We start from the raw sequence: 23,680 nt of genomic DNA on the forward strand, positions 1-23,680 counted from the left end.
CACCAGCCATTCTCACAGCTTGCAGCTTCGCTCATACAGTCTTTAAACCTGGATGGGGGGGGTCCGCCCTTATACGCCCACCCAACTGTGTTTGAGTGACAGGTCCCTGGCTGCAGTCAGTCCCGATTCACATTCGAACAAGCCGACAGCTGCAGTCTTTAACATCAACCCTTTAAGGTGTGAGGTCACAGATATGCGATTAGAATGTTCTTGACTAAACATTCTCATTCCAAAGAATTTTGAAATAAAACATTCAGAAAAAGAAAACCTGCTCTTCAAAGTGCAGGAGTTCCACTGGCTCTAAATGCAGGAGCCCACACTGGGTCACCCACATAACCTTCCCTCTAGGAACAATTGATCAGACATCATGGGTTCCTGCTGAGGTTATGGGCCTTTTTTTGGCAAATGGCCCCACCCCTACCCATCCCATTTTATTAGGAACCCCCCTGTGTTAGGGGGGTGCCAGTCCCGTCCACCCTAAGGCTTTACGGAAGCTGTGAAAAGAGCTGGATCAGAAGAAAAGGAACTTATGAAAAGAAAAAACAGAGAGAAAAATAACGATAATTACGAAATAATAATAAAAAAAATAAAAATCAGAACTATATCGGGAGATCGATACATTTGTTTAATCCACTCATAACCAGCCAAACAAAGCAGAGAGAGGAGGGTAAGGACACAAGCACTGAACTACTGCAGCGGGGTGATGTCACAGGCAAGTGATCGCCATGGTGACAGTGCAGGGCGGGGGTGGGGGTGGGTGGGGGTTGGGCTACTTACCTGGGGGCAGGAGGGGAGGGAGGGGAAAAGGGAAGGGGAAAGTGAACGGACAGTCAGTAGACAGAATGCACAAGACACAACTTGTACTAAGCTGCTGCTTCTGCCAGTAACCAGAATCAAAAAGGCTCCAATTAGTTTGTTTGGTTTCAGTTTTTTTTTTTTTTTTTTTCTGCATTTCAATAAAAGAAATAGACCAGAGGTTATACCGTTGGGCCTATTTTTCAGACGTATCTCTACAGCTACAAAGGGTTTAGAATTAAGAAAGATTAGATTTTATTTATATTATTCAATGTGTAGACTTTCATCCATCCACTGTCAGCTTGTTCAAATCTTGGGGGCGACATGGCTCAGGCAGTAAGAGCGGTCGTCTGGCAGTCGGAGGGTTGCCGGTTCGATCCCCCGCCGGGGCTGTGTCGAAGTGTCCCTGAGCAAGACACCTAACCCCCATTTGCTCCTGACGAGCTGGTCGGTGCCTTGCATGGCAGTCAATCGCCGTGAGTGTGTGTATGAATGGGTGAATGAGAAGCATCACTTGTACAGCGCTTTGGATAAAGGTGCTATATAAATGCCAACCATTTCCGTCATAGGCATGAAACTCATATTAAGTGGAGGGGAAAGAGCACAACCTGGAGTAATGCTTCATCTTTCAAGTGCTCGTCTTTCCTCTACATTTTCCCAGAAGCCCTTGGGAAGAGAGGCTTATGGCCTTAGCTCACTGAAAGCAAAAAGCAATCGAAGCTCGCTTTTCACCCAGTGCATTTACTGCAGTACCCGAGCATGCATCTGGACTTGCAGAACATAAGTTTAATAGCGAATCTAAAGTAAATGAAAAAAACGTTTCGGTGAAAGTGGCAGCTGTTGCTCGCTTATCGTGTTTGCACAAATAAATAGTAAACATTTGAATTGCAAGTTCCGTCAGCAGTTTTCACATTACGAAGGCGGTTCTTTGGCCGTCTGGGAATGGGAGTCGACAGATTCCAGGGGAATTATCGCTATAAATGTCCGCTATAACGGCCGCTATAAAGCCCGCAATAATGATAAATAATAGCTATAACCTATCGCTATAAACTAAACCTGTTCACGGGCAACAGAACTGAACTTATCGAGCACTTCATGGGGTAGAAATGGAGGCTTCACATTCTGCCAAACTTAATTAGATGCTTTATTAATTCTCAGCCCCTTGAGTGTAAGAAAGCGTTTCTATTGGCTGGCAGGCCGCAGCCCAACGGTATAACTGAAGGGACAGACCCCGTGGTGGGCGGGTCTCACCTCACCTCCTGCCCCGACAGCAATGCCCACGAGCCAGCTGCAACACAGCAACAGAGTAAAACACTGTGTGGAAAATAACACGCTAAATGGCACGTTTCAGTAACCCCAGTCATTTCAGGTTAACGTAATTCAAATTTAGATGCGCGATATCTTCACGAAGAAAGCCAAAATATGTCCACAGGGGCGCAGAAGAGACTGCGCCCCTGTGGACCCCAGTGAATACTTGTTAAAACGTTGTTAAAAGTTGACAGATAGGGAAAACGTGTCCTGCTCTTCTCTCTCAGTACACATCTGAGGGGCAGGTGGCTCGGGAGTGTAACAGGTGATATTTAAAGGCAGGGATGTCTGACTGGTTCTGGGGGGGGGGCTCAGTGTTTCTGGACTCTACCAAATTTCTGACAGACCCTTTTGAACCTTGTTTGCCTCGAGCAGCTAAATATGACTTCGTATTTATTTGTTCCCGTGTGTTACAACATCTGGCAGACAGGCAGTGCTGTAGGGTCAGAAAACCCAGCAATAGGGGGCGCTCTCTGGGATCGTGTCCCCTTCCCTGCTACAGGCAGGAGGAATCGTGAAAACAGGCCCAAAGAAGTAGCAGAATTTATCAGTACAAACTGAAAATGTAATTGGAGGAAAATACTTCATATTTTCCCCGACAATTATTTTGAAACGATAAACGGTAATATTATTTCCGTGACCCGTGTAAAGTGCTGAGAAGAACAATCACACAGAAATATGCACTGAAATGAGGTGCGTAGTTTAAACAAGAAAAAACTGAAAACAAACGAGGAGAATGTACTAACAGATGATGGATATCGATAAAACAAGCAGCAGAATGAAGGCTACAACAGAGAGGAAATTGGAAGCCTATTGGTATCGGTGCACTGATGACAAAAAAAAATTACAAAAAGAAAAACAAAAAGTAAAATAAAATGAAAACAATTCAATCAGGGGAAAAAAAATTACCACTAAGTTTACCATCACCACAACATGGCCAGGATCATATCGCTGCAAGAAAGAAACACCAATTGGTTAAGCTGGAACATTAAGGAAGACAGTAGGGGGGGTGAGGTGGAGGGTAGGGGGACAGGGCAGAGGGGGACTATACACCCATCTCCTCAAACTCATCTGGGTGCTTCCCCTCACCCCCCTCCCACACCTCCACCTTGTTCTTTCAGGGGCCCCAAAATATAGCCCCCCCACCCCTTTAACTCTGTGGCTAGGGGGTGGTGGGAGGTGAAGGTTGACAAACGCTGCCGTCACAATATTACAGACAACGTAACAAATTACTTCTTCATGAATTAACTGGCATCAGCTTAATGAGCTTAATTAGCTTAATTAGCATCACAGGGCGAGAGGTTGAAAGAGAAAGTGTGTGATGCTTCAAAAATTGTAACGGCTGAAATTTATTCTCCACCCCCCCAGGAGGAGAACATGGCATGCACAGGATTCCACTCTCCATGGTTCAGGTTAGTGACCCCACGTCAATCACCCAACGACTGATCCCCATAGATTCGTGCAAACCCCCCACCCCCCCTCCCCCTCCCCCTCCCAAAATCCCAAAATCCCATACCACCACCACCTGTCCCATTCCCACACTGGTACACACATCCACCATAGTGCACCCCTCTCCCAGACTTCAGTGTGCTCCACCTTAAGTAACCGCCCCCCCCCCCCCCCCTCTGGCACAAACTGCTGATTGGTTGTCAGCTTTCATGAGCCCCTCCCAGTAACCAAGCCCGGCCCCTTTTCTCTGGACGCCCCGGTGCGAGGGGTCCTGTGAACTCAAAGACTACAGGGGAGAAAGGAGTCATTGACAGGCAGCCGTGAGCGAGCTTTGAACAGTGCCCTGTCGGGGAAGGGGGGCGTATAGGCGGGGGTCATAACGGCGTCATCGCGATGCGACAAACTCATCTTATGACATCGCGTTACCACGGATGCTCATATCCAGAGCAACAGGCACATTTGCATTGCCCCGTAGTATCCAGTGTGCAGCTGGATACACAGAGAAGCAATGAAGTTCATTAAGTTCCTTCCTCAAGGGCACAACGGTAGTGTAACCACCATTACGCCACCACGGCCACTCTCGACGTGAGGTTTTGAAAGAAGAGGGCCAGACTTCCGCCGGTTCGTGGCCGCCCGTGTCTCGACTGCACTGCTCAAAGCTCGCCTCGAACGTGTGATAGACAGGCATGACGGGAAGCCTTCGGACCAGCATGCAATGCGGCGGTGGGGGGGGGGGGGTCGGCGGACAGGAAGGCGGCATGAGGATTCTCTGTAAGGCACGGGGTGGGGCTCAGGACGTATCCGAATCCCACACGACAACAACAAAAAACCTGGCCACACACCGGTACTCCACAAGAGCCAACAGGGAAAAGACAAGGTCCATTCAGCAAGCCATTCAAAAGAATCGAACAGGATTGGAAGCGGATCGTAACTTTAATCGCAGCCATTGATGTACATGGGGAAACATCATATTTAATACTCATCTGCGGGATTAAGGAATGCCCAGGGACTCTACTGGATTCTACTTTTTTTAAATTTTATTTATAATATAGCAATTTTTTCCTAGACTTGATCGCAATATTCTTAAAAATCAATAGCGGCAAAATATTGAGTGAAATGTGTGAGGTGAGACGGGTTTTAGTGGAGCTACAGAGAAGCCATTAGGAACAATCACAGAGGTGTTAAGGTGAGAGAAACACACACATACACACGGAAGGGGAAGGTCCTACAAACCTTACCTAAAAAAAGGCAAAACAAAAAAAAACAAAAGAAGAATAAGAACAAGAATCATTACAGTGAAAACTCAGGGCATGAGATACAATGTGTCATAAAGGAATCAACTTTGACAAAATGAAAAGGTTGAAATATTGCCAGGGCAGAGCTTTATGACATTTATGAACAGACAAACGGGTGTTAATGCGTAATTGTGGGGCTCAGTTACGCCTAAAACTGTGCTGAGGAACTTCAGACAACGCAACCTAGTCATGCCGTGATGAACTCCACAACCAAAAACACAGAGCCAGGCATCAACCAAGTCGCATGCAGAGAACATCACATGCACCCAGTACAACTGAATTCTAGATGCCATTTCACAACTTCCATTTAGGCATGCTTTTCTCACACCCCCAGAAACAGATGCAGTTTGGTATATTAGACAATTAAATAGAGAATACTTATTTTTACTGGTAAAGGAGGAAAAGCCAAACAAAGTACGGTTGCTGAAAATTTGCGCCATTGCACCATGAAAGCAGGCCCATCTCCTTTCAAAGCGGGTCTCGTCGCGACACACAGACACCTTCGGGTCTATTGACCGTACCTCACGTGGGCACGAACAGCAAAAAAAAAAAACAACAACACCTTGCAACACTGCAATTCCCTTCCTGCCCTACAGATGGCGCTGGCAGGCCTCGGAGCTTACCGTTAAATCTGACTTGGGAAGCCAAAGCCATATATGTCCCTGCACTGAGAGGCAGACATCCGCTGCTTTAGGCCTCCGGTGTCCCCCGCTCGGCCATGACCCCGCCGTGACCCCTCCACAGACTCCGCCATCTCGCCTTAAGAGGGAGAGGTAACGGGGCCTTTAATTCTTGCAGCAAGAAACTTGATATTTCAGCGCTTCTGGCGCAGTAAAGCAGGCCCGCTTGCGGCTGAGGCACGGAGGTCCGAGCGCGAGAGGGACTCAGCAAGCAGGATTTTGTGGCAGGCGCCGAAGAGCCACTTGAGCGTGGAGGAAAGGAAACAAACCTTACTTTCAGCATCCTCTTTCTTCACAGAAACGATTAAAAGGAGTACACCAAACATTTTGGGAAATGTACCTTTTTTAATTTTCATTTTTTGTGCATTCACTGGCTCAGTTTCCATGTTAGCATAATGTGTTAGCTTAGCATATAGACTTGAAGCCTATAGGAGTCAGTAGCCTACCTCCTTCAAAGTGAAGGCACACCTTGCAGCAAATCCAAAGCTGTCTTATTTACACATGGTATCAAATTGTGAAAAAAAACTGAGAGACGTTGTTTTAAGTTAGACGGTTGGAACTATAACCGCGGAACACACAGGTATCCTTCCATCCTTACCTTATCTTCAGAAAGTGCGCAGATCACTGCGCTGAACCAGCGGGAGATGGAAAGATAGCTTCCGGAAGCTTCAGAGTTGCTGTAAGCTGCATTTCTCCTACTAGGCTACTGGCTCCTACAGGCTTGAAGTCTTTATGGTTGGCTAACATGGAAACCGAGCCAGTGAATGCAAAAAAAATGAAAATGGAATCCAACATCTCGTCTAAGTCTGGGTAAGTCGGAAAGAAGGCATATTTTCCAAAATGTTGCGGATTTAAGGATTAAATGAGCTGGAAAGCACTGCTGGAAACACAGGACAGGGCCAATGCAGAGCTTATCACTTCAGTTTCTGTGTCTATTTCTGACTGGCCCAGACAGAGCTTTTGTGGAATGAAAGTGCTTTTGTGGGATTTAGAGATAGTTTGAGAAGTTTGTGAGGACCTGCTGGCTTTGGCGATGGTAGGTAAAGAGCCGTTCAGAGGTTTCTGGGCCAAAGTGAGAAAATGCACTTCAGGTCAGCTCCAACATGGTTGTACAGAGATATCCTATTTCCAGTTTATTAACTGTGTTCACACAGGTAATTTGTGCAACCTCTGGAGGCACAACGTTGCTGTACAAGCAGTTCTGGAATGATCTAAAGTGTATTCCCTTGCTTTAACCATGTCATTCAAGACTTATTTTTAAAGCAAATGAAATGATATCTATCAACCCAACATCAAGGAACTCCATATCCTGATACCAACCCAACATCGAGGAACTCCACACCCTGAAACCAACTCAACATCAAGGAACTCCACACCCTGAAACCAATGTTCAATGAACCGGATACCCTGATACCAACCCAACGTCAAGGACCCCACTACCAAGTTATGAAGATCCCTGATACTATCCCAATGTCTAGAACACCCATACCAAACCAACATCAAGGACCTTGATAGCAACTCAACGCCAAGAACCCCAATATCAACCCAACGTCAAATACCCCGATACCAACCCAACATCAAGGACCATAACATGCCATGTCAAATGCCTCATGCACATATTGCTTAAGCCGTGCACCAAGATGAACAGTAACAAACCCGCTAAACTCCGATCACAGATAGTCCTAAGGGTGCAGGAGAACAACAGCCATCTAAGCCATGCCAGAGATGGGCCGTTTCACTATGGCGAATACCGCTAACCCCAACGAAAGCAGGAGATAATCCGCAGCTGTGCGCGTAGGCCAAGCCAAACCTCGCAGGGCAGCAAAGCAGGGCTCAGCAAATCAAGGTCACTTTTTAAGCACAAGTTTTATTCACAACTCAACAGTGATCTGCTCCCCCGATATAACTAATAAAGCAGGGAATTACAGTTCACCGTAGCAGAGAATGATCACCCACCCCACTGCTGCACAGCCAAAAACAGCAGTCACTGCCGTGGTGGTTTTTGGTGTGCTGGGTTGAGGCGTGCCGTGACAGAGGCGGAGAGGTGGAGTTACTGTCATAGCAACCAGAGGAAATGGCCTCCTGATGCAGTCCCCAAACCATGCGGAAGTGTCTGACGTAATGTGTTTTTCACTTCAACCCTAAAATCTAATACAGATGCTTTCGGGAGGAAATAATGTTTTTTTTTGTTGTCATTTTGAAAAGGTCATGGACCACCCCCCACTCCCAGAATCCTGGCCCTTCTGTAAAGGAGAATATTGTGCAGGCATTTCTCCACTGCTGGCCGCACAGTCCTTTCACTGCTAGCAAAACAACATCACCCTTTTTCCTCTGTCCTAGGGCCGTGTGTGCGCGTACATGTGTGTGTGTGTGTGTGTGTGTGTGCGCGTGTGTACGTGTGTGTGTATATGTGTGTGTGTGTGTGTGTGTGTGTGTGTGTGTGTGCGCATGTGCATGCCTGAGAGAGGGAGCGAGAAAGATAGGGGGAAGGGGAGAAGAGAGAAAACAGAGAGGAGGGAGGAAAGACATCCAGGGCTCGGTTCAGATGGCGGTGCAGAGGGGCCCCTACCACAGATAAATCTACCCAGGCCTGTCCACGCCGCACTGGGCTACTGCCCCTTTAAGAGAGTCTTAAGGAGTCATACATTCTATCTCTTCTGGAGGAGGACCTGAGTGATTTACAGCACAGGCCGCCTGCTCACTCAAAAGGCCAGGTACAGGCCATATCGAGGGCAAAGCCAGGTTTCCTGGGGAATGCGAAGAGCCGCATGGGCATGTTCAGTGGTTGCATCGTTCAGTGAACACCTCCGGGGACCTGCTAAAGTACCCGCAACAAACGTACAGTTTGACACAGCGTGACGTCGTATCGTGGGCTCACCTTATCGTGGGCTAACCTCAACGAGGGCGGGTCCTGAAATGTGCGAATGCATTTGTGTGGATAATATGGCCAACTTACACACCCGGTTCCAGAAACGTCTCTCAAACACTGTCGTTGACCGCGGCACCGAGTTATCGAGCAAGTTTTATCAAGCAAAGCCCTCTGGAGGTTGATAGATAGGGCGACCGGTTCAAGCAGTCAGCCATGGCACAATACTGCTGCTGTACGGAGTACAGTAAAACAAATGGATAAACACGCTTATTTATCCAGACAGAATCTACTTAACATAATCATTGTGTTCCAACTTGAAATGACAGCTTTAAAAAGCTCAAATATTTCATAACACATTTTTTTAACACAGAAATAAAAAGGCTGATGCACCACTCCAAATTAAGGCATGTAAATTACGACCAATTTCTGGAAAATCGCTTTAATTAATTACCCGCAACAGGAAAAGATGGGAGCGCCAGGGAGGATTAGCAGTTGTACGCCACTTAATCGCTTGAATGATTACTGCACCTCCGGCGGTTTGGAGGGGGGGTGGGGGGAGGGGGGAGGGGGTGAGACAAATGACAGATTCAGAGCTTCACGGTGCTGCTGCAGGCACAGCTGCCACTCGGCGAGTGAGTGGGCGGATGTTAATCCCTCATCTGAAGGAGGTGGGGGTAAAGGAAAGCCCAGCAGGAACGCCGGGATGAGGCAGGGAATTCCTTGGAATTCCACACTCAGTGCAGCGGCCGGGGGGGGGGGGGGGGGTGGGTAAACCTGGGAGGATGGAGGAGGCAGGGCCATGAGGAGGAACAGAAGGGTGGAGAATGATACAGAGCAGTGCTGTGTGTGTGTGGCTTCCAGTATCTTTCAAATACATTTGGATACCTGCCACATTACCTCTGATTTCTGTGTTTTAAACAAACAATGGTTCCTGCTAATGCATACAACAGTGGGTTCATGGAAAAGAGGACACTGCATGACAGGATGACTGGTCAAACCAACCTAAGCCACTATGCACTAACTGAACAACACTGCACTAAAGAGCAGAGAAAACTCTCATATGACCCTTTTCCCTCTCCCAAAAAAACACAACAAAACCACCATTCTTACGCAAAGGTCGGTCGCCGGTCACGTCGGGCAAATTCTGGCGAGCTCAACCAAAGGCTTTGGCTCCGATTTTACCGCTGTTCCCGCTTCTTTACTGAGAGCTTGTATTAACAGCTCCAACAGGGTAACCGTGTGAAAGGATATTACCACGGCCAAGACCTACTTCCTTCCAGCACCTGGACCACGTGATCAGCACAGATCCGTAACCCGCAGTCAAACAGAAGCACTTTTTTTAAGCCGGGCACATGAACAACACAAGAACTGCTTTGTCGTTCGCAGAGCGGAACTGAATGACTTCAGTGGCAGTAAATTCCCCCCTGTATGCTTCCCGAAGCTGCAGTAGCCTGAAAGCAGTTCCGCACGGATTCTGGTAAAAAGGCTGAAGAAGACTGCCCCCGCGCATGCGATTTCTTGCTCAACCTGAAATCTGTACGCAGGTTTTAGCCGAGCCGCGACAGAATACGCACAATGAATGAGGGTTTCTGCAGGAGGACCGACAATGCGCGCGATGGAGTCATGCATGCGCACCCAAGAAGCGAAAACAAGCAAAAGTTTGCGAGGCCAGAAAAGCACTGGGCCATCCCACAATGCATCACACTGCAGCTTAAAATATCACCTTACAGAAATCAACTGCTTCGAAACGTTACAATTTGCGTAGTGTCTTTTACAGGCCGACAGCGTTCCAACGTTTCGGATGCAAATGCTAACGGACGACTCGCAGAAAATGAGAAAACGCACCACCGTGGGCCCATTCCATCATCTCCGCCTGCCCTCATCCACACATTTTAACAGGCAGCCAGCTTCCTCACAAGGCGCAACTGTTCAGAGATGAGAGGAGCTTTGGGCTGGGGGTGTCGCTGCTGCCCCGCTCCAAAACATTCCCAAAAACAGGGATGGGATAAACATCGTAATTCAGAGAGCAGGGGAACAAACTGGCCCTTTCTTTGGTGTGTGAGCGTCAGAGACCCAGGGACAGGGCCTTGGGCTTGGAAAAGTTGTTCGCTCCACTGGGATTCCTTCTCCAGCCTGTATAATCCCTGTCTGAAGCCTCAGTCTTTCCCAAAGTCTGTTTCCCCTACTCAGGGAAAATAAAAACTGCTCCAGGAGAGGAAATGGCTCTGGAACAAGAGGACGAAAAACCCCCGAGACACCCTAAACACGCACCCAGCCTATACCCTTCAGTCCTACCCATGCAATATCTCCTGTTCCAGAGAAAACCCACCTCCTCATTTCAGAGCCCTCCTCCAAAAAAACAACAAAACAGACAGACAGAGACAACTGTGGCTCGACACAAATAGCGACAGTTAACGGACGGGGACACGTGACAGAAAAGGGGGGGGGGGAAAGTGGTCGGTCTCATCTCCAAAACCGAAAGGGGAACAGGACGGTACAGAAGAGGAAGGGAGAGAGAGAGCAGAGCAGTCGTGAGACGGGACGAACGGACCCTTACCCTGCATGCTCTTTCCCAGGCCTTGTCCGAGCTGCCAGCCATGTTTCTGTAGGAGTCGGTGCCCAATATTATCCTGACGGACACAACAGAAAAGGGAAAAGAATTCCAGTAATAAGAGGAGTGTATTGGCATGACCATGTCATATCATATCATGCCCTCTTGGGTGACAAAAAAGGTGAATCCTGGCAGTACTACCGGATACATATGCTAAGGGGAGACACTAAGCCTTAAAAACCATCCAACTTTATAGAATGTACTGGTTTTACAAATCTCCCACATGTTGAGCGTCCACTTACAGCAGCAAGCCCAGCTATTAAGGGCACTTAAACACATCACACCCCCCCCCCCCCTACATGGCCTTTAATGCTTCTGTGCACTCTAGCACAGACCTAACAGTATCATAAAACAGGAAGAGAACTGTACGAGAACCAAAAAAATAATAAATAATCTGACTACTACTGACAACTAGCATACAGAGGAAAATATGGTTATATACGTATGGCAAAGGCATACATATATAAGCCAGAATATTGTGGCTAAAAAAAAATTAAAATGAAAAAAAGATACACAAAACACAAATCTTGCATTGACACACAAGGTACAAAACTCCAAGCTTGTGATGATGACACAAAAAATACCAAGAGAGGGACAGGGCCTGTGGTCACCATGGGAACGCACAGAGCGTGATCATGTGACAGAATGAACATCGCTCGAAAGTCCCGCTACTCCTAATAATTCAGCAAAGGGGGATGGAGGCGGGAGGGGGTGATGCAATACTGGCGTACTACCATACTGGACAAAAAAAACAACAAAAAAAAAAAAAAGTTGTGTGATCATGTTAGTCTCAGGATCTTTATAACAAAACAGGGATGCGGTAACCCAATACATGAGAAACAAAAAACAAAAGGAAACGATTGAAGGAGAGACTTAAAAATCTAAATGTAAAAAAATAGTAATAATAATAAAAAACTTAATTATACAGCATGCAACTTTTTGTTAACGGTTAACAAAAAGAAGGGGTGGCGTTAGTCAGCTGTGTAAGCCGTGTCTACAGTGAGCACAAAAACAGAACAGGACCAGAGGAACACCGAGTCTAGAGGGACACTGAGTAAGGATGGGCTCAAGCAAAGGACGACGAGGGACTCAACACGTCCTCTACGGGAAAAAGGCGAAGGGGGTTAGGATGGTACATGGCCGAGCGACCAGGTTACACAGCCAGAGCAGTTAGTGCACATGAGGAAGGAACCAGCACGCACGGTGGACACAGCGTCTCCCTACCCAAGGCTCGCAGTACTGGGGATCTGCTGCTGTACAGGTGGGTAGAGCAGGCTGAGCGAGTCTGGGCAGAGGCTCAGGGAGTTTGGGCGGAGGCTGAGCGAGTTTAGGTGGAGGTATGAGAGTTTGGGTGGAGGTATGAGCGAGTTTGGGCAGAGGATCAGGGAGTTTGGGTGGAGGTATGAGCGAGTTTAGGTGGAGGCTCAGGGAGTTTGGGCGGAGGCTGAGTGAGTTTAGGTGGAAATATGAGTGAGTTTGGGTGGAGGTTCAGTGAGTTTGGGAGGAGGCAGAGCGAGTTTGGGCGGAGGTACGAGTGAGTTTGGGCGGAGGTACGAGTGAGTTTGGGCAGAGGCTCAGGGAGTTTGGGCGGAGGCTGAGCGAGTTTAGGTGGAGGTATGAGAGTTTGGGTGGAGGTATGAGCGAGTTTGGGCAGAGGCTCAGGGAGTTTGGGCGGAGGCTGAGCGAGTTTAGGTGGAGGTATGAGAGTTTGGGTGGAGGTATGAGCGAGTTTGGGCAGAGGCTCAGTGAGTTTGGGCGGAGGCTCAGTGAGTTTGGGCGGAGGTATGAGTGAGTTTGGGTGGAGGTATGAGCGAGTTTGGGCAGAGGCTCAGTGAGTTTGGGCGGAGGTATGAGTGAGTTTGGGCGGAGGCTCAGTGAGTTGAACGACTGCTGAGTAAGAACGAAAGGCAGCACACCCTGCGGCTCTCCAGGACCAGGGTTGGCCACCCCTTTTCTAGCCCATTGAATAAAGGCCTTTATCCCCTTTTTCACCCACAGTGCTTTGGCCTTTTTCCTTGGCGCTGCACTTTGAGTTTATTCACTCTTCAGAGGAATTTCGTTCAACAATTACAGTTTGGATGAATGGATGGGTTTCAGTGAAGAGAGAGGAGTTTCAGAGAACCAATCACACATCTCATCTAGTCTGAAATGCAAGCCAGATCTCTGTTCTTGGTAAAATTCATCAAAAAGTGTCCGCAGGTTGCAATTCGAGGAGTAAACTGGTAAAATTTGGTTGGTGGGGAAAAATGAACAGAAATCTAGACTCAAAAGCCAGTTTGGGGAAAAAAGCTTACTCACAAGAGTTGGATCATTTCCACATTTAATTATTTCACTTAAAAGACCTATTATCCTCAGCAGCTGCCAGAACTGGGATGACGGTGAGAAGAAAAGACTGCATCAAAAGTTATAGCAAAAAAAACCTCATTCACACTTGATTACTTGAGATGAAAAAAACAATCTTGAGACTTGGCATTTTGGGTCAACACTCCCAAGAAGACTTTGCAAGTGAAAGTTGTGTGTTGATTATTTCAAGTTAAAAACACATTCTCAATCGTGGGAACTCAGAACTTCAAAGGATCCAAAATCCACACCCTTTCTAAGTTCTGCTCAATCTAAGGAGGCGGTATTCTTCAGGAGTGCTGCTTTCGATGAGCCACCCAGTAAAAAAAAACAAAAAAACAAGAGGAGCAAAACAAGTATCCTTGGCTATGGATTTGTCACGTAACAAAATTAATTCTGTCATTTGTTTTTGGACAGGTAGTCGACCAAACAGAGAATTTCAACAATGCACCATGGTCACACCTTGCAAAGGAAATCGGTTTAGCCTGAGGTTTTGCTCGTGCCTGGGGAGAGAGCTGAAGGGCATTCCAAGGCCCCACTGGCCCTTCCCATGCCAAAGACAGGCAGACCACGGCTTCAAGCCCTTCCTGCAGTTTCCCAGGGAGATCTGAAGAGTCCCAGCAATTTCATTATCCGACACTACTGCAGCGTTGACGGTCACAGAGTAGTCATGGAGTCCCCTCCGAACAGAAGACCCCGTGGGAGTCCGCTCCGATCAGAAGACCCCGTGGGAGTCCCCTCCGATCAGAAGACCCCGTGGGAGTCCCCTCCGATCAGAAGACCCCGTGGCTGCCGGGCGCCATGGCGGCCTGAGAATCTCGTCTTGCGGCTTCTTGATCGTGAGGCCGGTTTGCAAGGCAGCGAACGGCCGCCGGCCAGAGAGAGCTTTAGCTTCCGAGTCCCCGTAACAGAGCCGTAATCCGACCGCCCGACTTCACGCCTGCCAGCTTCCCGTGAGACGTTTGTGTGTGTGTGTGTGTGTGTGTGTGTGTGTGGGGGGAGGGGGGGGGGGGGGGACACTCAGCAGACAGTCCGCTCAATTCCCATCTCTATTTACTCCCTTCCTTTTTAAATGTCAGTAAGGTAAACCGCTCCGGCCGCGGTTTGGCCCTTCCAGAACTTTCCTTCCAACGCGGTACAGCAATGCTAACGCCGCGGCTCCTCAGAACTGATGAGAAGTGGGGGATCCAGCGTTAACGCAGACCGATGGCACCAATGGCCTTATGAGGGGGTGTGTTTCCCTGAGATCCGATTGGACAGGAGGAGAGTCAGGTAGGGAGACACTGCACCAGTGGGACAAATGAGCGGGGGCTGAAGTGAACAGACAGATGAAAAGCAATACGCCGATTTCAATAGCAGTGCAAGTGGAGTGAAAGCATTTCCATACGAACCTGGCTTTAAAAACTGCGCTGTCAAAAGAACAGTTAAATGTAACACAACGTAAGAAACTTTTCAGTCACTAAGACTTTCAAATGTAGGTTTTTTTTTTTGGTTTCTAACTTAAGGCATGATAGGGTAAAAAAAAAATCAATAAATGTAGAACAGGAGTGTGAATCAGCATTTTATTAATATTCACTGGCTTAGTTACTGTTTAAAGGAAAACATCTCATCAAACTGATATAAAATTACTCAAAAAAACCAAAAAAAAAACATGAATACAAAATAAAGTCCACAAAAGGTAATGTGCAGTGTGCTGTGATTGGCTGAGTGGAGGAAAAGTTAGAGAGCAGTACAGAGAGAAAACAAAAGGTGTGAAACACAAACAAAGGTAGAGAGATATACAGGGTGGCTTCTACAGGGCCTCTTAGGGCCAGACGTCCTATTTTTCCAGCAAATAACTGTAACCTGTCAAACTCATTGAATTGTTATAATGGATTCCTTATCAAATTTCAGTTATATCCATTTACCATTACACCTGGCCGGCCAGCGGAGGACGGGCTCCCCCTATAGCCGGGTTCTGATCTGTGCCTCTGTTGGGCCCTTGAGCAAGGCCCTTGACCCCAGGTGGTGGACTGGCCCCTGCTTAGTCAAATGAACTGTAAGTACTAAAGTACAGTTATTTAGCGGACTAAATTCTCTCACAATGGTAAGTGTAGTTTAGATTTTTTTTAGATATATAATATAGACAGTATTTAACAGAACCAAGAAAGTGATGAATTTGACGGACATCTGCAAAAACATCCCGGACGAGGATTCAGAAGCCCTGGTTTTAGGCAATTACCTCCAAGGTGAGAGAGAGGAGAATGTCACCATTGTGTGATGAAAATAGGGGGATGAAATTGGGCGTCCTCCTCTCCCATTGGTGTGTGTGGTACGTCCTACGAAGAGCCCAAATGGATTCCTGACTCAAGGCCACATTCCAGTCAGTTTCGCTAATGGTGGTCTCCGCAAAGGCTCGACCCCACAGCAACCCACAGCTTCCAGCCGTACGGAAGAGTCCACCGACACAGATTCTATGCGATAATGCAGACCTCTTTTGTGGTAGGGGATAGTTAATACAAGCTTCAGTGTTTTTTTAGGCAGTTAAATATACTGGGAATAAGACTAATAAGGATTGGGAGGGTCCGGGGTACGGGTATAATACGGGTATTATAAAAATCTCTAATGCTAATGATACATTAGTAACAGCTTCAGAAACCCTTCACGATGAGAACAAGATGTTTGTTTGGCTGCTGTTTGAGCCCTTTCATGGAACTGCCTTGGCCAGTATACCGTTTTGTTGGCTAGGTAGAGACACCTACAAAGAGCGCCCACACACACACGCGCCCACACACACACACGTGCCCACACACACACACGTGCCCACACACACACACGTGCCCACACACACACACACGTGGCCACAGACACACACACGTGCCCACAGACACACACACATGCCCACAGACACACACACACACGTGACCACACGCACACACGTGCCCACATACGCCCGCACACACGTGCCCACATACGCCCACACACACACGCCCACACGCACACACGCACACACGCACACACGCACACACGCACACACGCGCACACGCGCACACGCGCACACACACACACACACACACACACACGCGCGCCCACACACACACACACGCGCCCACACGCGCCCACACGCACACACACATGCAAACATACACAGATAGAGTGTAGAGAGGCTAGGGAGGGTAGGTCAGAGTGCCTTTAAAAGAGGGATGACCGCTCGCTGGGAGACGGACAGACGGATGAACGGACCGAGGGCAGGAGAAGCCGCTGTGTGGTTATGGCATTTGGGAGATGGGAAGGATATTGCCTTTCAGTTCAGTGCTGGGCTCATACTTAACAGGGCCAGTTCTATTTGCGAGCTGGCGACTGGGGGAGCGCTTGCATTTTCTGCCAGGATGTCAAGGCCAGCCCACAAATAAACTGTCCTGAGGCCTAGCCCTCTCTCCGACAGGCCGCAGAGTGGGGATACTCCAGAGGCCCAACTGTGTGCTGTCAGCAATGTCTCCATGACAACAGACCGCCTGATAAAATGCAGACACCTTTGATCCCGGATTTTTGAATTGGACTATTCAGACTGAATCGACACGCCAGTGACTGTTGTATGAATAAGCAGCTGTCGAATACTCAAGAAAAAGAGCCAAAGAAGTGAATGTAGATTGGAAGGATGTTGGTTCTAAAACGTACACGGTCCTGACAGGGGACGATTTTGATATTGCGGTCGCCGGGTAAGCAAGGGGAACATTTAACGCAGATAAACGTGCCTTTGAGCGCAAGGCCATTCCCCTCACAGCAGGCAGGAAGCAGCTGCAACACCGCCGGCCAAATTTCAGCCCAAGGGAAATTAACTTTACAGGGGAACACATTAGAAGATGCCAACCTTGCTGATGAACAATGGCTTTTACAATCTCACAGTGTCCCTAGAACACCCAGCATCACAGTCTAGGCTGGGTTATTATAGAGAAAAAAATATATACTATATTAAAAAAACAGGGATAATATTGATTCATATGTAATCCTTTAAGTACAATGTATGTTATAATAACAATATAAAACATATAATAAAGCAGCAAATGATGAATGCAGACCAAAGGCATGGTAAAATACCCAGATGAATCACCAGCTTGGTTTAAAGTGAATTAAAGTGTCAGCGGCCTCTGCTCTGTCTGTCTGTCTGTCTGTCTGTCTGTCTGTCTGTCTGTCTGTCTGTCTGTCTGTCTGTCTGTCTGTCTGTCTGTCTGTCTGTCTGTCTGTCTGTCTGTCTGTCTGTCTGTCTGTCTGACTGTGCTCACAGTGTCAGGCCTGGGAAGGTATTGTTAGGCTTGAGGCTGCCACCCGTATATATCTCTCTTGGAGGGGGGGGGGGGGGTGTGGCTGGAATCAAATGCTACACCAGTTGTGCATGCAAGGCAAAAACATGAAAAAAGAAAGACAAACTCAGAAAACCCCCGCCCCCCCCAGAGAGACACAGAGCTGTAGCACTCTGCATCGCACACGGCGAGCAGCACAGAGAGACGCTGAGGGGATGGCGGGTTTGGCGGGGCGATGCGATCAGGGGTTAGCGGCCGCAGAGGGACAGGTGAGGCCAAGGCAAACCGGATCTGGACCGACCCCGTGTCCCGCTGTTATGAGCCGGAGTGGGCCCATCCCAACACCGCTGCAAGAGGCCTCACCTGTCCCCCCCACACCGTCTCAACTGGGTGTGAGTGAGTGAGTGAGTGTGTGAGTGTGTGTGTGTGAGTGAGTGAGTGAGTGTGTGAGTGAGTGAGTGTGTGAGTGTGTGTGTGTGAGTGAGTGAGTGTGAGTGAGTGAGTGAGTGAGTGTGTGAGTGAGTGTGTGAGTGAGTGAGTGAGTGAGTGAGTGAGTGAGTGAGTGAGTGTGTGAGTGAGTGAGTGAGTGAGTGAGTGAGTGAGTGTGTGAGCGTGTGTGAGCGTGTGTGAGTGTGTGAGTGAGTGCGTGAGTGCGTGAGTGCGTGAGTGCGTGAGTGCGTGAGTGCGTGAGTGCGTGAGTGAGTGAGTGCGTGAGTGAGTGAGTGAGTGAGTGAGTGAGTGAGTGTGTGAGTGAGTGAGTGAGTGAGTGTGTGAGTGAGTGAGTGAGTGTGTGAGCGTGTGAGCGTGTGTGAGTGTGTGTGAGTGTGTGAATGAGTGCGTGAGTGAGTGCGTGAGTGCGTGAGTGTGTGAGTGAGTGTGTGAGTGAGTGAGTGTGTGTGTGAGTGAGTGTGTCTGTGCGTGTATGAGTGTGTGTGTGTGTGTGTGTGTGTGTGTGTGTGTGAGTGAGTGTGTGTGTCTGTGCGTGTATGAGTGTGTGAGTGAGTGAGTAAGTGTGTGCGTGTGCACACGTGAGTGTGTGTGTGTGTGTGTGTGTGAATGTTTGTGTGAGCGAGTGAGTGAGTGTGTGCGTGTGCGCGCACGTGAGTATGTGCAGGTGAGTGTGTGTGTGTGTGTGTGTGCATGCATGCGTGTGTGTGTGTGAGCGTATGTGAGTGTAAGTGTGTGTGTGTGTGTGTGTGTGTGCGTATGTGTGAGTGTAAGTGGGCGCGTGTGTGCGCGTGTGTGCGAAAACACTGCCAGGCAATGTGCTGCTCCATAACGGTGGATGATGCAGGCATGGCAGATATAGATATCGTCATGGGAGTCCACTGTGTGCGTGTCAAACACCTTCCTTCCCCTGTGCATGAAAAAAAAACGTTCCCCATGCACATCCAAATGGCAGGACAGAGCGTTCTGTTCAGAGGTTTTATTGTGGTGTGTGTGTGTGTGTGTGTGTGTGTGTGTGTGTGTGTGTGTCTGTGTATCTGTGAGTGAGTGAGAGAGCGGTGAAGTTAGCAGACGTTTTCCCCCCCAACTCCCAAATCTGGATCACCCAGAAGTTGTGCACAGCAGCCCCGCCCCTCAGCACCTCTCCATAGACAACACCGCAGGAGCAAACAGCCAACACCACAAACAGGCCTGCCATTGTCCCACATCTCTCTCTCCCCCTTTCCCTCCCTCCCTCCCTCCCTCCCTCCCTCCCTCCCTCTCTCTCCATCTCCCTCCCTCCATCCATCCATCTCTCTCCCTCCCTCCCTCCACTGCACTGTCTTCATCGGCCCAACCCTCTCCACAAAACTCATTAGCGTCTGCATGAATTATCTGCACATTTAAAAGCAAGGAGTTTCCATTTTCTAACCAGGAGGAAAAGCTGCAAATTAAAACGAGACCAGCTTTAACTTTATCTGCACTTGGATGAATGCTTCTGAATTTAGTTTGTAGTTCGGCAATTCCATCACTGAGTCATACACTGTAACGGTGATTGCAATTTAAAAATAACTATAAAAATTACATGCCCCAGTAAACTTCCATATATTGCCCCAGCCAGCTCCCCCTTCATCTCCAAGCCTCTCACACAGTGATATTCGGCAACTCCCTGCACTGCATTCTGGGAATTCTGTAAAATGAAGGCCCATCTCACAGCTGAATAAAATCATTTCTTAGTGGAAGAAGCACACGCTAATCAGTTTTGGCTGAGAGGCGAGGGTTTTTTTTTTTTTGGAAGTGTGGAATGGACACACAACAGAGAGGAATGTCTTCCCAGATTCCCAGAGGGAATGAGCTGGCTGGCCGTGGTGTCAGAGAGGAACTTCCTGCGATGTTCTCTATGCGCCCCGTCAGCCAACAAATGCACTTCCTGCTACACAAGCATCATGCCAGCACAGAACGACAGAGGGCACTGAACCACTGTGAGGGAGAGACGGAGAGAGGGAAAGGGAGGAGGAGTAGGAGGTAGAGTGAGAGACAGGCGTGAGCCAAGCGTTACAGGAGATCCTAGGAGACAGAGAGAGGAGGAAAGCAAGAGCGTGCGGATACAAACCAGGTCAGAGCTGCTTTAGCTAACTGGGGCCAATTCGCTGCGGGAGAGAAATGGCGAACACCCCAAGTTGTGTACAATACTGGAACACTGTTCTCCCTCCCACCTCCCACCCCACCCCCGAAGACACTCCTGACACACACGCACAAACACACACACACTCGCGCACACAAAATTAACACACCCGTTGACCACCAGCCAGCCGTCTCTCTCTCTCTCGATCTCACTGGAGTGGACACTGTACCAAGATCCCTTTTTCTTTTTTCCAGGAACGTCCAGAGACCAATTAAAAAGAAACCACTTCAATCGATTGTAGTGACTACCGCATTGTACTGCAGTGTTTGCAGTCAGCGCACTTCTGTGACTGGGTGAGGCTCCATACTTTACATGCACCTGCAGCTGCTATATAATGGCTTCGATTCACTCTGTAAACTTAACAACTTAATATCCCCTTCCATGGGAAGATGGGAGAGCTCTCAACCCTGGCCCCTGCTCAGCTATTCAGCTAAATCCCATTAGCCAAATTAGCCTAGCCCATGTTAGTCTTTCCCTCTCCTCTGCAAGTACTTGTGTGTGTGTGCGTGTGTGTGTGTGTGCGCGCGTGTGTGTGCGTGTGTGTTTTGTGTGGTGGGACTACAATGATCTCAATGTGTGAAGGGGGCATATTTTCTGGGCGGTGTTCTGGCAGTGGCCTGGGTCCAGGCCAGAGAAGGGCCCCTCCCCACCAGAGTGCACGAGGGGAAAACAAGACCTGGCACACAGCTACAGGCCGCGCCTCCATTGGCCCGCTGTTGCCACGGCAGCGGTGGACAGGAGCGAATGAAAAGCAGCGGCATTCCCGCTACAGGAGGTAGGGTGTGTTTGGGAGCCAGTGACTTATACCACAAATATTATAGAATAACCAGTTCTCTCATTTTACTGTTGAAAGAGATACATTTAAAATCTGATGCGTCCTGTTCATATTTATGACAGGTCACAATACTGGCGGTAGCAAAATGAGCAAATCTAGGACTTGTGGTCCCCCTGATGTACTACAGCTCGGGGTCCCGCATCCTACTGGAGCTTTCTGGGCCCTTTCCATCTGTGGGCCCTTAGAATGGATGGTCACCACCTTTCCCCCCACTAGCGACGCCACTGGGTAGCGGTGTCATGTCCCCCAAGGAACGGCAGGTCGTGAATATTCACAAACAGTAACGCAGCACCAGAAACTAGAACCTGCTGCAGTCAGGAAGGAACAGCAGCTGAGTATCAGGTTACGGAACGGAATCTGTGGTTACACCATTCTCATATTCCTGTACATTCATGCCTACAGCTCAAGCCAAACAGCGGAGGAGAGATCCTGATGTGTCAAGCGTAGTTTGGTTCTAATTTGGTACATTCCCATGTTATTTTTTCGGGGGGTTCTTTTGTTACAGTGCACTATCCACTCCAGCCAGACGGTCAACACACAAACTGCCCTCTACTAAAGAAAAACAAATATAAAAACAAAACAAGGGAGAGGTAGAAACAGACAAAAGAAAAAAAAAAAAGAAGAAGAAAAGTTAAACAAATACATCTAAATCTACAATAAACGAGAAGGGGGGGGGGGGGCACAATGGGTTGTGAAATCATATTATTGGTAGAAACCCCGCAAAAAAAAAGTGACATGAGAGCTCCATGAGGATTTTATGACACACACGTCAAGTGGGAAGAACAGAGGGCGAGGACACACTCCATGGCAGTTGTTTTACTGCACTGTGGGGGAGGGGTGATTGAGTATTGGTGGGGGGAGGAGCTGTGTGCGTGTGTGTAGGTTTGGGGGGAAAGGAGGGGGGTGTGCTGGTTGGGGGGACGGGTGTGTGTTTGTGTGTGTGTGTGCATGTGCGTGTGCGTGTGTGTAGGTTTGGGGGGAAAGGAGGGGGGTGTGCTGGTTGGGGGGACGGGTGTGTGTTTGTGTGTGTGTGTGCGTGTGCGTGTGCGTGTGTGTAGGTTTGGGGGGAAGGACGGGGGTGTGCTGGTTGGGGGGATGGGGCGTATGTGCATGTGTGTAGGTTTGGGGGGAAGGGGGTGGGGGTGGGGGGACGGGGCGCGTGTGTGTGCGTGCGTGCGTGCGTGTGCGTGTGCGCGTGTGTGTGTGCGCGTGTGTGTGCACGTGTGTGTGTGTGTGTAGGTTATGGTGTGGGGTTATCCCAGGCCATGCAGTCATCCATCGTCAGACCCCCGCACCCCCACCCCCACCCCCACCCCCCCACAGCAGTCCCGGCTCCGACAGGTGGTGGGCGGGGTCTTACCGATTCTATGGGCTTGTCCAGCGAGGCCTGCTCCAGCTCCAACTGGCCCTCCTCATACTGATCGAAGTGATTTCCCCCCTGCAGAGAAACACAGAAAAACATGTTAGCGCGCAGGAAACGCAAGTTAGCACGTAGGCAACGCACGTTAGCGCGTAGGAAACGCACGTCAGCACGCAAGAAACGCACGTCAACACACATGAATCACATGTCAGCGTGCCGGAAACGCACGTCAGTGTGCCGGAAACGCACGTCAGCGCGGAGGAAACGTACGGTAGCGCACAGGAAACGCACGGTAGCGCGCAGGAAACGCACGGTAGCGCACAGGAAACGCGTGTTAGCAAGGTCACAATCACACTTCGCTCAGCACAACAGCGGTTGGAAAAATTGCAGATGAGACCATCGGAGACACTGTCGTGTGCTAAAGCACTTTCTGGAATGTCACAAGCCGTTTGAGGAATGCCACAAGCCTTTTGTTGACCTTAACTTCTGCCGAACGCAGGTCTAAATTTGTCCTGTGATGACAGCCTATTGACCGATGAGGAGATTAGGGATTTACCTAACGATTCTCTTGTGGCACACTGCACACAAACAGGAGGCCAATACTAAAACAAGCACACTTGCAAGTCTCCCTGAATTATTAAATAACAATAACGCACATGCACACACAGTGTATGCCTATAGCGTATCAACAAGGCGATTCACAGTTGATGAGACTGAGCAGGGGACAACCCCCCCTCTGGATTGACCATGCCCTTAACCAGGGCCTTGCTCACGGGCCCAACAGCTATACAGATCTTATCGTGGCAAGTAACGGGCCTTGAACCATCAACCTTCCGGAGGCTCAGCCACAAGGCTACAAGCTGCTCCCTAAGGGTGTAAGCCAGAAACCATCTACCAATCACCGTCGGTGTGGCTCTGTTCATCCAAACCAACATACGCTGTGATTCGTCAAGCTCCTCTCCGTTTGTAGTGATAATGAAATATTCCTATTTTGTCCCCCACAGTGCCTAGCACCTCCCACAGGAGTGACAATGAAATTATTATTTTTTTTTTTAAGTCTGTGCATCCGTATGACAGCCAGGAGTTCACCAGCGTGCATGTGCACGAGTCATTATTTATTTGTTTAACCTTATTTATACAAGGTAGGGTTGACTGAGCATACATGCTCTTTTACAGCAACACCTTGTGAATCCCCCCCAGGCAGCCTATCCTGCATCCGTATGGCAGTCATGCCACCAGCCATGCAG

At 48.8% G+C, this 23,680-nt stretch overlaps 1 protein-coding gene across 7 annotated transcripts in view; it reads right to left on the reverse strand.

Annotated features, from left to right (window-relative positions):
* Positions 1 to 23,680, reverse strand: part of LOC133115171 (G patch domain-containing protein 8-like) — a 38,677-nt gene that overhangs the window by 9,668 nt on the left and 5,329 nt on the right. For 2 of the 7 annotated variants that reach the window (XM_061224934.1, XM_061224933.1), the window contains exons 2-3: positions 22,434 to 22,511; positions 10,954 to 11,026 (exon numbers count right to left, since the gene is read on the reverse strand). In XM_061224934.1, the coding sequence (XP_061080918.1) occupies positions 10,954 to 11,026; positions 22,434 to 22,511 (151 nt within the window). Of the gene's footprint in view, positions 1 to 2,046; positions 3,568 to 5,470; positions 5,607 to 10,953; positions 11,027 to 22,433; positions 22,512 to 23,680 lie in introns of those variants that run through there. The other 5 variants (XM_061224936.1, XM_061224935.1, XM_061224938.1 and 2 more) reach the window with 5 other exon arrangements.

This window comes from Conger conger, chromosome 16, assembly GCF_963514075.1.
Source record: "Conger conger chromosome 16, fConCon1.1, whole genome shotgun sequence".
Lineage (NCBI taxonomy): Eukaryota > Metazoa > Chordata > Actinopteri > Anguilliformes > Congridae > Conger > Conger conger.